General features: G+C 39.1%; 1 protein-coding gene across 5 annotated transcripts; it reads right to left on the bottom strand.

Moving 5' to 3' along the window:
* Nucleotides 1-1,573: 1,573 nt before the first annotated feature.
* On the bottom strand, nt 1,574-9,130 carry pias2 (protein inhibitor of activated STAT, 2). Of its 5 annotated transcripts, none has more exons than XM_011615249.2 (15): nt 8,991-9,130; nt 8,670-8,783; nt 8,415-8,507; nt 7,522-7,609; nt 7,322-7,372; nt 6,855-6,945; nt 6,633-6,767; nt 6,410-6,515; nt 5,853-5,926; nt 5,268-5,428; nt 4,853-4,986; nt 4,357-4,549; nt 3,978-4,114; nt 3,870-3,904; nt 1,574-3,058 (listed from the first exon to the last, which is right to left on the bottom strand). In XM_011615249.2, the coding sequence occupies exons 3-15, from the start codon at nt 8,470-8,472 to the stop codon at nt 2,855-2,857; spliced, it is 1,467 nt and encodes a 488-aa protein (XP_011613551.1). In that variant the 5' UTR covers nt 8,473-8,507; nt 8,670-8,783; nt 8,991-9,130; the 3' UTR covers nt 1,574-2,854. The 5 variants fall into 5 exon arrangements, with proteins under 5 accessions (XP_011613551.1, XP_011613549.1, XP_011613550.1 ...); XM_011615247.2 differs by having other exon boundaries at nt 8,415-8,541; XM_011615248.2 differs by having other exon boundaries at nt 1,574-3,055; nt 8,415-8,575.
* Nucleotides 9,131-9,376: the final 246 nt, after the last annotated feature.

A 9,376-nucleotide genomic window follows, 5' to 3' on the forward strand; every position in this document is an offset into this window, starting at 1 on the left:
AGACTGCAGGCACGCGGTTCACGTTCGAGCGCGATTAATTGCCCGTTTGTGAATAAAATGCATTATTGTCACAATCCGAGCACAGCTTTTACACGTTTATTTTTTTTACATTCTTCTTTATTTTACATTCTCGTTGATTTCTTTAAGCGTGTTGGCTATAGTCATCAGGGTTGAGGCAATTTTTATCAAGCGTGTTAGCCATCCTTTCTTGATTGTTCAACACGGCGTCAGAAATCAGGCGTGGAGAGGCAAGCTTTGGGCATTTCGCTTTGGGCATTTGGCTGCTTTTTGCTCTGTCTACAGGGTCCTGCTGCAGTTCCTTTTATGGGCATTAGTGGGCGGTGACTTATGCTAATCGTATGTTAATTAGACTCACCTGGCACGCGCTTTCAACTTACGAACAGATGGCATTCATCAATCTAAGAACACAGCTGCGAACAATTCTGGGGTTTACGAACGCGTTGATGAATCCGACGTAGGGTTTTCTTAAAAAACTTCTTAATAACAACTTAAGAAAGAATCTAAGAAGATTCTTAAGAACATATTGGTGAATCTGGCCCAATGTTTTAAATGACAAAGTGATCATAAACTCAGGTAAAAGCAGCATTTTGATATTCAAATGTTTAGTGTGGGAGTTTTATTCAACGACTTCTTGAAGTTCCTCCACAACCATGAAACATTAGAAATCAAATTTTCTTCAGATGGATGAGAGGTCATTTCTTCATGTGCCAACAAGAGGTCTACAAACTTCAGATTCCAGCTCAATTCAAGGGGGTTGGAATGCTCACTTATCCAGGAAGAGTTCAATCTGTCTTCTACATAGCAGAAAATACAATGCATTGTTATTAATATTATAAACAACATAGATGTGGGGTTATATTTTTGGCAGGATTGTCATCCAAATCAGGTTGATTCTGCAAGAATATTAGGTGGTTCCTGCATCTTGACGTTCCTTTTCAAGTTATGGATATTTCCAGTTCTATCTCAGGCTCAGTTAAAGTCAACAGGGATGTAATGGTGGAGTTAATATCACAATTATGTCATCAAATTAAAATAAAACAATTATTGTTTTCATTGTAAACTAAATCCTTGTTTAGTCATAGTGTTGAAGGCTCTATACGTTGATCAAAGAGTAGAGATCAAAGGCTGGAAATGTAACTGTCACAATGATAAAAACATTTACAGTGTAGTATATCCTCAAAACATTCACAAAATTAGCAGAAATCTCAGTGCACAAAGGTCAAAGCTAAAGGTCAAACCTGGATGGTTGATCTTGAGGCAGGGCTGCCTTAAAAACAGAAATGATTCCCTACTTGGGATCAACTGTATAGAATTACTACAGTCACTTACATAGTGGCCAACAGCTGCACAGCCATCATATGTCTTTTACTCACGTTTTGGTCACGACTCAAACTACTCATACATGATCCTCTCTGATGATAAAGAAGTTGGTACACACCGGACGATTTGAGTCATAGCGCAGCCTGGTGGTGTCATTGGTGTATGACACACAAATATCTATTGGGGTTACTGCTAATTCCATTGTAAAGAGAAAACTTCATACCAACTCAAGTTGACTCCTGTACACCTTTATAATTCCACTGGTTAGCACATGTACACATTTAGTTTTTTTTAATGATGATTAATGGAAATATAAGTAAAGGGTGTAAAACACATCTATTGGAATTTTCTAAAAGTGAAGACCTGAACTGAAAACAACCAATTAAAACAACTATAATTAAAAAAATATAAATAACATAAAAATACCCAGTCCAATAGAAGCCATGAAAGAAAAAAAAGAACATAAAGTAGTAGTGACACTAAAAACCCTGCAAGATGTCATCCATGTCAAATTCCTCTTCATTTTCCCTATTTTTTGGTAGAAAAGTGGGTCTCAAACCAACATTGCATGAATTAAAGTCATAGCACGCATCTACACATGTGTCGTGTGTGTGACAAACACCGAGTGAGACATCCAGAAAGTTATTATAAAAAGACTCACACGGGTATGCTGGAATTTACAAAACATGCAGGAATAAAAGGAATCCACCTGAAGTACTTAAAAGCTGAAAATAAATCACAATAAATGCAAAGGCCATGATTTACAAAGATAAAGTCCAACATTAAGGGTGTTCTAATCAATGACCTGCTAATCCAAACTGGTTAGGATTAAAGTGTTACTTTTGAACTGAGATGGTTCACTACACACACGGAGTCATTTACAGGCTGAGTGTGTGTTCCGGCATTGCCCCAAAAATGCTACAGCTTGACTTGGAAAAACTGCCAACGACCATTTAGGGTATCCCGATCACTGATGCTGTGTATGATGTTCAGACACCAAAATCCTGATTGAGGCACCCTTTATCTGTCAACACACATGATTTGTCCATGGAACAAGCAAAGCATCACAAGCTGTACATAAACAGGTATACATTTGCCCTGTTGTGGATGTCTGCACGCATGGAAAAGAGAGTTAACAGTCAGGATAACTGTTCAATTCACATACAGTGGTGTTCTGTTTCCACCTGTTCCCTTACAAAATAATTTAAACATTAAAAAGATTCGGATCAACTTCTTGAGTGCTACAGAAATTGATATAAGCAATCTGATATAAACAAAGATTCTATGAGGCACCAAAGCATTTACAACATTGGACCAGTGTCCCCAGGTTAAAACTTGGCATAGAATGGCCTTAAACCTCGCTTAGGATGAATTCTTAGTCCTTGTTTTCCTTTTTAGTTATTACTAAAACCAGAGGTGGAATAACCACACAACAGCATTGTCTTGAGCAGGCGGTCGTCATTTGGCAACTGGATTACCGCAGAACAGAGTGTGGGTCCGAGAGGACTGCAGCTCAGTCTAAAGAAATAATATCTGCGATACTGCCATCAGTCCGTCCTCTCGTAATGACCTGGGACTCATGCACTGATGCGGTAGTGTGGCTGATGGTGTCGTAGTGGCTGCTTGCTGAGGGCATGAGGGCTGTACTGGTGTTGGCTGCAGCCACACTTTGCATGCTGCTGGTCAGGTTGTCCAGGAACATCTGGGGCTGGTACTGCTGACAGTGGAAAGCAACAACCATCAGAAACCAGGCATAACAAAACACGCTCTCTCTCTTTACTGTTGTCAGTGCACGGTAGCTTGAATTTGGAGTTTTTATTTGGGGGGGGGGGGGTCATCTGAAGAACAAGCGTGGTTTCATCAGTTCACAGATGTGTCTTTGCTGGTTCCTTTGAGAACCTTCTATGCCAGCCCTTGCCATTTTGGACATTCTTCTGTTAGCTTGAACAGGTGTTTTCTGGTTTTGCTTGCCATTTTAAAGCATATTAGATGATTTAAGGTGATCATTTTCTTTTTTTTCCCCATCAAAGCAGGCTAACCCTTCTAAAAAAAAGTCTGCACTGACCCAAAAATGTCTTAACAGTAAAATATTTGCTAGCAGCAGTGAGTGATCTTGGTAAGTGATGATATAAGCCCATTATTCTGAACACAACTGTAGGTTCCTGGAGATCTGCTCAATTACAACAAATGCAAAGGTAATACTAGAACCTGCTTCACTAAAGTATTTAAACGCCCCCCCCCCCCAAAAAAAAGCAAACACTTTGCACAAACTCTCTCTTCTGGTTGTTTTTCTGGTAGTAGGGGGAGGTGCCAGAATACCTCCAAAGCACTGCTGAGGTACCCTTGAGCAAGGTACAGAAACTCACAAATGATAATGGGCTCCAGCACCCTCCCCGTGACCCCAAAAAGGATTAAAAAAAAAGTCTAGAAAACAAAAACAAAACACAGTCTGAAAAGGCAGATTAACTTAGAGCTTTTAAAGCTTCTGTTGTCACAAAGAACACCTTCTAGCATTAAAAAGCACATACCTGGGGGTCTTGAATGAAGGAAAACATATCCAGACCTAAATGGAGAAAAGAGAAAATTAATTCCAATCCAGTCATGAATTACTGGTCTGATAAGCACAGCTGACTCACTCTGTGGGTCTGTAGGAATCGTGGCCAGGGTGGAGGAGTGAAAGGGTACTGCATAGTCAGGAAGTGTAGATGTCAGATATGACGGGTCCAAAGCCTGGACATTTGGCAAACACACACTGGGCTGATAGGCCAACACCCTGAGGGAAAACAGCCACTCTAAACGACTATTCAGGTGAAAAATGCACAAGGCTGACAGGCTTCTATCGTGTTTCCACAAGCCAGACCTCTATTTAATGGCATCACTATGTTTATATTTGAAAGAACTCAAATTCTAAAAAGTCCAATATAGGCAATGACAGGAAAAAGTGATTGTATATGTGAATAATGCAGATCAGTGTGATATAAATTATAAGCTGTGCAGGTCTGTCTGCTCGCTCACCCTTTCGCATGCACCTCCTCATTTTTAGAAATGTAAACACAGTGTTTCTTGGATGGTGGGATCCTGAACTCTGCCTCATCCTCATCGGAAGATGAGGAGCTTTCTATCGTCAGGTCGATCACATCTGCCTTCTTGGTAGAGCTGGTCTCAGAGGAATTGCAATACATTGAAGACTGACGGGGTGGAGCAGAGGCTACGGCAACAGGCAGACAGAATTTTACAACATTCTACAGTTGTTAACTGTAACTTGCAAAGGTTAAAGTTTATGAAGCTGCTGATACTTCAGCACCAATTTCCCAACAGAAGACAGCAGCAATTAATTAAAAACTTTGAACTGCAGAGGATACAAATTCTTCAAGTGCATTTATGGCAAAATAGCTGTTAAAAAGGTTAGTTGGTAGAAAATTTAGGTCTGAACAAACTGTGCTGTAAGGGCTTTCAAAAACTTGTCAGAAAAAAATGCAAACAACATATTAATTTAAGCTAACATACTTACGCTCAATTTTTTGAAACAATGGCGTGGGGACTTTGAAAGACTCTTTCTTTGGTTTCATTGGACACCATGTTCCATCTTGCTGGAATTGAATTTCATCCTTGTCTGAACAGTCATTCAGAATCTCCAAGAATAACCTGAGGAATGATGAAGCATTGAAATAAACAGCAAAGTAGCTGGTCCACAAAGGGTTGTCTTCATCAGTTACATCAGTTGTCGCTCAGTGTTTTCAAAAACACAATTTGAGATTGTTTTACAACTTAGCATTGACATGAGTGAGAAGACATTTTGTGATGTGAGTCAAACTTTGGCTTCCATCTTTCTTGATCCTATTTGAGGTTTTTCTACACCTTGACTGAGTCCATCAGTGGTAAATCACTAGATTGGATATAATTTGGAAAGACAAGGTTTAACTTACCCATCTATAATAAGACTTTCATAGGCAGCCTTCTTGTCACACACAGGACAGATCCAGGTTGGTTTCTTTTCATTCATCTGCAGGTACAGGGCAGCATCAAAACACTGCAGGTGAGAGCAGGTAACTGCCCGGCAAGGCACTGTCAGACGCATCTTCCCCAACTGGAGGAGAAAAAAGAGCCATGTCAAACAGGGCCAAATATATATGTCAATGTAAATGGCTGAAATTTAAATCATGCTTTTGGTCTTGGCTCTTTTAGCAAGTTAAAGTTTAATCTTGCAAAAAACAAATTTGTGTGGTTAGTTAACAACCTCATAACTCTGCCATGTTTCCATGAGAATGGGCATGGTCTGGACTTCATTTTTATCTTAACCTTTCTCAGATTACAACTGTAACTTTCAATATTCCTGTACATCAGAAATGAACAACCCTCTCTCACCCCTGTCAGTCAATATTTTAAATCTCTTCAGCAGCCTTGCTAGTTCATTCTCCCGATTTTGAGCCACAGCCTCACCAGAGATGCAGAGTTGTCATTTAAATGTGAATTTTGCTCTGATAAAAATCCAAAGCAGATGCTTTGTTTACCGGGCAAATAAGTGAAACTCGGAGACTTGTTGTAGCAATCTCACTGTCTGGATCTGCTGTCAGCTTTTCTTTGACTGGAACACAGAAGGCGGGGCAAGTGGAAACATATGAGTAGTCAGATAAACACAACTCTATTCCAAAACATAAAAAAATAATATTTTACATGTTTAAACATGGTACCAGCAACAGATCTGATTATTCTTCCGCGTTCCCAGCATTCTACACTAACCTCTAATTAATTACGTCAGCTATAAACTGCTACTGCACTACAGCCATTTCCCCACAGCGTCGGTAATACAACCAACTATAATGAAGATTTCAAATAGTGTACTTATATTTTTTGCAGGTAAATTTGCCAGATTGTAATACCGACAGGGAGTAAAGCTGAGATGAGAATGAAGTACGCAGAAGAAAAGTGCCCCTAAGAGCACTCTTTGCTTTACATTTGTTATGGTGTGGGAATTAACATGGATAGACTTTAACATATAAATAACATTTGCCTTTCTAAATTGATTCTCTACAAATCAGGACAAAACAGTGTTGAACTTTGAAATTACTGAGGGCTCTGGAGTGATCAGGGTTTCGGATCCCCTTCATCCTCAGTCTCTGCAGGAGGAGTGGGGATGTCAGTTGCCTCACCAGGTAAACAGACAAGGAATAGGTCTGAAAAATGAGATTAACACAAACGTTACCAACCTCAAGCCCCACAGTTAATCAAACCACATCAAATATAACAGGCTTTAAAGAGTTCTACAAGTGTGATAACATTTGTATTCTCACTTTTCCAATTTCAGGAGACCAAGTCACCGAAATCTGATTTGGTACTGCAGAGGAGAGCCGGACAAGTGAAGTGATGTTGAGAGGTCTGCCTTGTCTCTTCTGTTCCATGCCATTTTTGGCTGGAGGTACATAACCCTACAGGAAAGAATGTTCCATTGACATAGTTAAAACAAGTCTTGTATATTAAAGGAAAAAGGTTTTTGAAGAAAGACAAACCCTTACAGGCAAAGGGAAAATCTTCCCATTGACTTTTATACAGAGACCGTTTGGATAATTGTCCTCTTGAGGGCAACTTGTCTCTGATAAGCAAAATCTGAAAAACATAGAGCTGGAATTTAGAACAATGAAATTATAAAATGCCATAACATCATAAGACTTTTGAAATAGATGTCTTGTTCTATAATCATGACATTCAGTTTGGCTTTTTTGCCATTCAGTTTCTTGATGGAGAGGTGGACTGTTGGTTCTGTCTTTACCACATCCCAAATGTTCTCAAAGTTCGAATCAATGTAATGATAAGGACACAATGCTTTAGTCAGTACTATGAAAGTGAAACACAGTAGACCAAATACAGGCTTATTGAACTTGAGGTAATCAATGAGGAGTTTCAAACAGATGTGTCTCCATTCATGTTGGGGGTTGATGGTCATTACAAATGAATATCTCTGTATTTAATACAACATTTTCACCGTAGCTGGATTTGAACCATGTAGTCCCTCCTGCCACCAGGAAGAAAATCCCTGTAAACACACAAGAAAACTGTTTTCATCAATAAAAATTTACACTGATTAAAAATAAATGAATCGATGTCAACTATATATCTAGCATATCTAATATTTAAATATGATTAGCATATTAAAAACATCAGCATCAAAAAACACATTCATACCTCGATATGCATACTTCTCGAACCTGTTGTGGTGTCAAGGCAAAGACAAAATATTTTTCTTGGTGGTACCTCTGTGGAGTGCCTGCTCCTGAAAACGGTTTGACAATCACTAGATTCAATTTATACATGAATTCACAACCAAATTCTTTTCATATAAATAATACATCAGCAAACTTATACATTTGTACAGTATTAGTACTGGCTAGAACAAACTGACTTCAAAGCCTCTTTTACCATTTCGCTATGAGGCCCAACTGCCTTCAGGCGAGTGGTGACATAAACTCTACAAGTCACAAGCTCATTGCAGGGCCAACATAAGGTCTGTTTACAGTTGCCCATTCACCTAACTTCACACGCACGCATGTCCTTGGACTGTGAGAGGGATCCGGAGGACCCAGAGAGAACCCACATCCCGCTGATTAGGAATAATATCAAAGTTGCATCCATAGATTAATGCAAGTTATTGTGTTGTACTACCAACATTGCCATGGCTGATGGAAAATAATCAAATAAATATTGAGGGTTAACTTGCTTTGAAGCATTAAAATAATGCACGCATGAGTTACAGACATCACAAAAGACTAAGAACAAGTGATTAGTTGTGTCATCACTGAAATGATATTAAAGCACACTCATGCTATATCAAAATTTACTATTTTATAAAAAATAAAATTGAACTGAATGATGAGGGACACCATTTTTGGTCAAAGAAATTCAGTTTTGTTTCTGAATATCTGGATGTGTTGTACCAGCTGAAGCCTCAAACGGTCATTGAAAAGATATTCGAGTCATTATTGAATATTGCTCTAGAGAAGATCAAAACCCTTTGATCTGCTAATATCTGTAAGAAAGCAATTATATCACTCACTGAAATCCAAAAGATGTGAACAAACCTAAACTCGAAGGCTTGATTAGGACATCTAGCACATCATAGAAAGGCAGGGGCTTCATTTGGACATCAGGATGGACGGGGTGTATCACAGGTACTGGTGGTTGGAGATTCATGCTGGTTTGGATGCTCTTTTACACAGATGGATCTTCATCAACGAGCAGACTAAACGCAAGTGGTTTTTACAACATGGCATTTAAAAAGAACGAGGTGCAATAATCTCTTCGAGCACATATACATCCAGGTGCTAGTAACTTACTTGAAGTAACTAAAAAGAGTGCTCCATTGGGTTAAGATCCGATCACTGGCGTAGCCATTAATATTCCATTCCTTGACGTACTGAGGTGATATATTAAGGGCCATTCATCTGCACCTATGTTAAAAAAAATGAACCGTGTTTAGTCGCTGGTGAACCATAACCTGTTTGCAGTGAAGCTAACAACGAACGAAGATCAGTGTCGTTTAACCAAAACTCACATTTTAGATGACTTTTTTGTCACCTACCGCCTCTATATGAACAAGCGCTTATGTTTTAAGATGTTATTACGCGAATGAAATCACAATAAAGAAAAGAAGATACCTGTTACTGTGTGTTTGCCTGCCTGTTTTGTTCTTTATCCGCCATGTTTTCAAGACAGTCGCTTCTTCCATCAGGAGTACTTCCAGGTAACGCTGCGACGCTTCCCGTTTACGAACGTCCAGAGACTTGCACAAGATCGCGGTAACCCACAAAAAAAAATATGGACGCTTGTCAAATATTTTAAAACTGTAATGATAGTCGAATATGGCATATTTCACAAGGGTGGTGATGGAAACAATGACGAATGATGGATATGTTGTACGCTTTACTGATATTCGTGGTCTAGATCAGTATTATAAGCGTCCTCGCTCGTATTTGTTCAGGTCTCTTGTGTGACATTTGTTTAATGTTGTACTTTACGAAGAACATTTAGAAAAATCAGTGAT

This window comes from Takifugu rubripes, chromosome 21 (genome assembly GCF_901000725.2).
Source record: "Takifugu rubripes chromosome 21, fTakRub1.2, whole genome shotgun sequence".
Taxonomy (NCBI): Eukaryota; Metazoa; Chordata; class Actinopteri; order Tetraodontiformes; family Tetraodontidae; genus Takifugu; species Takifugu rubripes.

Bases quoted from the DNA above. Each gene is read 5' to 3' on its own strand.
- pias2 (XM_011615247.2), bottom strand. From the start codon at position 8,526: ATGAATCTCCAACCACCAGTACCTGTGATACACCCCGTCCATCCTGAT. The intron at 4,550-4,852 runs GTAAGTATGTTA...CTGTTGCCGTAG, and splicing joins ATTGTTTCAAAAAATTGAGC to CCTCTGCTCCACCCCGTCAG. The intron at 3,905-3,977 runs GTGAGTCAGCTG...TTCTCCATTTAG, and splicing joins GATTCCTACAGACCCACAGA to GTCTGGATATGTTTTCCTTC.